The 4,918-nt window shown below is 36.0% G+C and overlaps 1 protein-coding gene across 1 annotated transcript; it reads right to left on the reverse strand.

Annotated features, from left to right (window-relative positions):
* Positions 1-1,390: 1,390 nt before the first annotated feature.
* LOC110655354 (UDP-arabinopyranose mutase 3-like) lies at positions 1,391-4,547 on the reverse strand. The gene is made up of 4 exons (XM_058137055.1): positions 4,107-4,547; positions 2,814-3,064; positions 2,517-2,685; positions 1,391-1,938 (listed from the first exon to the last, which is right to left on the reverse strand). Exons 1-4 carry the CDS (start codon positions 4,428-4,430, stop codon positions 1,597-1,599), a joined length of 1,086 nt encoding a protein of 361 aa, XP_057993038.1. The 5' UTR covers positions 4,431-4,547; the 3' UTR covers positions 1,391-1,596.
* Between the last annotated feature and the right edge of the window lie 371 nt (positions 4,548-4,918).

The following is a 4,918-nucleotide window of genomic DNA, read 5'->3' on the forward strand; positions in this document are numbered from 1 at the left end:
TACCTTATTTGTAGTGAATTTCCACATAAAATAGTTGACAAAGAAAGAGTACTTAACTAATAAGATTTGTGCAGGCATGATATGGGCCTTGCACATGTGATGGGTCAAGCCCATCATTGTGCTTTGGCCAATACTATGATATGAAATTCTGAGAAATCCTGCATAGCTTGCCTTGCATATGTATCATCTCCTTCATCTTACCGTGATACTTTCCCTATCTATTTCATCTGGTTTAGTGTCAACGATTATTTTCAGCACTAAATTTGTATGTTACCCAGCACTATACACAGGCCCACTTGACGTAAAAGAGTAGTTTTTTTCTTACGAGTAGAGCTCCATTTACTGTTCCTCTGTAGTCTTAGCCACCCTGGAAGCGAAGCAATTGATTGAAGTTTCCCACTCCTTGCGGAGATCTTATTGAGAACTCAATTTTGATTTAGTGAAGTGTCGTTTAGACACTGTCCATAAAAACTACGCATTTGATTTGATGAAATTTCTTCAAGAAAAGAACTGTGGAGGCTGGGAAATTGCCTTGAAAAAAATGTCAAGGTATTGAAGTCATCAAAACTCGCCAGATGGTAATTTTAGGATTTGAAACCTAAATGACCCCATTTCACTGTTCCTTTGTAATCATAACCACTCCGTATGAAAGTTGTTGATTGAAGTTTTCACTATTAACCCAGATGGCCCTGCAAAACTTGGTACTGATTCTTCAGGAATAACGCAATCTACTGTCCATGAGCATATCCGGCCAATAGGTGTTTGTTATATACCAATCATCCAAATACATTGATACCTACCTTGCAACAGTGTGTCCAACATCAAGACAAATGAAACATCAGTTTTTGTTGGAAAATTTGAACCAGATCACGTAAGCTTTGTCTAGACAACGCATTAATTGCTATTTTCCATGTATTATTTAATTTTTTAACATTTTATCCAGTGCCGTCAGGTTGAAGTGTTTCATGCGTTGCTACAGATGATTTAGGGTCAGGTATCCTGGCAGTAGTAGATGCCAGAGATGAGTTACTTGTTCATCAGCATCGCCAGTGAGTCTGGTATTTTGCAAATCAATGAGATAAGAAAATAAGGTCCTTTCTTCTTATCATGATAATTCTCTCACCTTTTTGATAACGGCATGCTGGACAGGGTGATTGGTCACAGCCATAAAGCGAGCTGTGGGGCTCTGTTTTTGACAATGTCTAACTGATCCAAACAAACCCTAATATTTCTGGAGGGAGAAAATTTTCAAATAAATTTCTTTCAAGTTTCAAATTCATTCTAACCAAAAAATGAAAATGTGGTGGAGCCAATGATCTCAGAAGGAAATAGACATGTTACCCCACCAAAGATTTTAAAATTCATCTCAATCATTTCCAAGAAAATTAAGTAATGCATAATTCAATTTCAAATCTCATTACCTCATATCTAAGCTCAATATCAGATACAATAAAAAAAATTACAGCCCTCCAAAGCACTCAATGCTCTCATGCCTCCACTCAATAGGGGAAAAAATCTTCAATAATAATAATACCTAGGCAACTAACGAATTTAGTACTGGGAAGGAAAGGCTAAATAACTGGTTCTTGAATTTTTCTACTTTGCAGTGCCGTTGGGCAGCTTTGCAGGTTTTCCCTCAGAAGAGTTGAGTTCATCCCAAGCTTCAATCCAAGTGACCATGGCATCTGCTAGTTTAATGAAGTAGGGATCTAGCTTTCCAAGCTTCTCCTTCACCTGCTTGGCAAGTTCAATATAACATTTCAGAACAGTAGTGCATTCCTTTGGAAGGACAGCAGATTGGAAGAATGGGATCAGTTCTTCCTGCCAAAATATCCCATTGTACTCCTTTTTCAGGTTAACAAACGGGTTGCTTGCTTTGCTGTGCCATATATAAGGCAGCCCTGTCTTAACACCCCACCCCATGTGGTCACATATCACCTACAAAGTTCAGTAATTCAGCAAAAATGAGTTAATCACTAGATATGAACTAACCAGCACGATATCATTTCGCCAGCAACTTGACTTTGACAAAATGCAATTGGAACAAATTGAGAAGCAACAATAATTTGATAATGAAAGTATTCAGAATATCTCTTTAGACCATCATCCAAAAACAATGAATTATTTGTTTTAATTCACTAATATTGGCATCCATAACACATGATATCTAATATTCCAAGTCCAACGGCAAGAGAGCTTTTGTGTAATGTGAAAAATGTAAATGCTGCTAGGTAAGAAATACAAAGAGGGTGTTCCCTAAAGAAAGATTCAAATGCTAATAAATAGAATGAAATATTTTCATTTTCATTAAATGCATTGATGTTCAAAAAGAGAGATCATCACTTTTTTAACATCTGAACTCAGAAAAAATAGTTCAATTTTAATAGTTTATAATTTAACCCAAGATCTTAGAAAAATATAACCTCCTTCAGTGACAAAATTCGTGAAGCAAATTTGAAGTTGAAAATGAGATCCTGATCAAGAAAATACTGATGGACACAATTAAATAAAAATACCTTCATGCACCAGCCAGCCCACATATCGTCATAGCGGCCAACTGGCTGACCATCACCCATGAGCCCAAAATACATTGCAGGTCCAATCAATTCACGGTTAAATGCCAGGTTCATGCCACACATTGGGAACAGAGTTCCTTTGGGTACTGTCAAAACAGCATCAACATACCTGAAAAGTGTAAGGAATGAGAAAATATCCTCTCACTGTTAAACATTGAAAGCATATAGTAATTCATTTCAGTTTTTTTTTTTTTTTTTTCTGACCAAGGTGAGTAATTTCAGGTTGAGATGTAATGCCTTGTATTTCTCTCAAGAGGCTTCACAAGCTGGGTGGGAGCATCATAATCAGGAATGTTAAGCCAGAGGCCATGAGAAACGGCAGTGGGAACACCCTCTCGGAGACTGAAAGGATATCCACGAACAAAGTCAGCACCTTCTCTGTATGGATCATAGAGAGTATTGAAGAAAAGCGGAGTTGATGGACTCAGAAGGTTTTTGATGTGCTGCTCTAGGGCATTGATCTCTTTGCCTGATGGGTCTTTGGCAACCTGCACATATTATATGATAAACGAAAGTTATGATACTGTTTCATCTTCAGAATTGATGCACTCATTTATGCCAGTGCTTGGCCTCTATATACCCATCTAACTTTTATTTAAATCCATTTTCGCAAATGGGTAGCTCAGAATCATAAATCCTAGATAAAAGAAGTGACCAATCTATCTTTGTCACCACAATGAGGAGGCTCTTCTGATAAGAAAGTAATGAGTAGTGTTAATAGTGTAGGCATCATAGCGAGCCAAGAGCTGATGGGAGACAAAAGCATTGGCTTTCTGAGATGCCACTTTGTTATCGGATCCTCCACGATACAATGTAGGAGACACTCTCCGAGGTTCTCTTTATCAGCATGAGAACTCGGCAGTTTTGTCTGCAGAGGACCTTATTACCAGATCTTGGTATAATGCTGTCAAATTATAGTAACTTTCGAACATGAACTGCTGAATAAACAATTTTTGAAGCAATATTTATTAACATTATATGAAGACCTAATTGGTTAAAGAACAAAGTAACATTCTAGCTTTTAAGCACCCAAAGCTGCATAAAATTTGTCTTAAAGGAGCAACAGAACCATTATCGACACATATCAGAGGTAATGTCGAGCATAACACTTCATCAAACAACAAATGCAGCCACAAAAGCAACACAAAAATGATAATGAACCCACTTAACGCTCATTAAAGAACCAATAACGCCAAAAAGACAGAACATAGATCACCGACAAAAACGTCACGTCAAGATCCAGATTTTTCAAGAACTTTAAAAACCACCGACAGGTCCATTAAGACACCAATAATTATTCACCAGATCAAGCCTACAGAACCAAGAATCACATATAACCACGAAGATCCAAAATTTCTCATCCTTCATAACATCACAAACTACACATTCACTACACCAAAGAACAGAAACCGCAGTCAAGCACAACAAAAAGCTACAAAAACTAAGATACTGTTCAACTAGGCATCAAATCTAACAAACCACAAACAAGAAGGGGAAGAAAAAAAAAAAAAAAAGAAGAGTATAACTTACAAAGCAATCATCATCAATAGTGTAGATATATTTCTTTTTTGAGACCATGTAACCAAAGCAGCGACAAGCAGAGTCCTTGAAGGAAATGCAAGAGGCCTTAGGACCCAGAATCCTATTAATATCGTTCCTATTGTAGAGCTCGTAGTCAAAACCATCAGGGACCTTGATGTTCTTTGATGGGTCACCATCTTGGACAATGATCAAGTGATATTGTTCAAAGAATGGCCTCCACATCTCCAAGAAATCGAGGTTTCTAATTGTGGGTATCACTATATCAAGCTCGTCTTTCAAGAGTGGAGTGGGTTTGATGGAAGATCCTGCCATGTTTGAGATGGAGAGGCAAGCTCTAGCCTAGAAAAGAAAGAAACTGAGAAATGGGGTTTGCTTCAGCAAGTAAAGTGGTGGCCTGTCTCTGGCTGCGATCGATTGATATAAAGAAGTTCTGAAGGGTGAATATGGAAATGACATGGGTTCTGGAGAATATCATTTAAGTCCCCTTCGGCGTAGAACGGAGGGCAAATTGAAAAATTAAAAAAATGGATAAATTATTATTAGTTAATTATTTACTTTTTTTTATAATTTAATTAAAATTTACATCTAATTATTTTATAAAAAATAATTTTTATATAAAAAATATTTTATATAAAAAATATTTTTTATTATTTAATTATAATATTAGTCGGTCATGTTCTTTTTATGTTTAAATATGGTCATTTCACGTTAAACAAAATTATTTTTATTTTTAATTTTAATTAATTTTAAAATATTTTATTAAAATATTTATTTTTATTTAATAATTATTAAGTATATTT

The sequence above is a fragment of the Hevea brasiliensis genome, chromosome 2, assembly GCF_030052815.1.
Source record: "Hevea brasiliensis isolate MT/VB/25A 57/8 chromosome 2, ASM3005281v1, whole genome shotgun sequence".
Classification (NCBI taxonomy): Eukaryota; Viridiplantae; Streptophyta; class Magnoliopsida; order Malpighiales; family Euphorbiaceae; genus Hevea; species Hevea brasiliensis.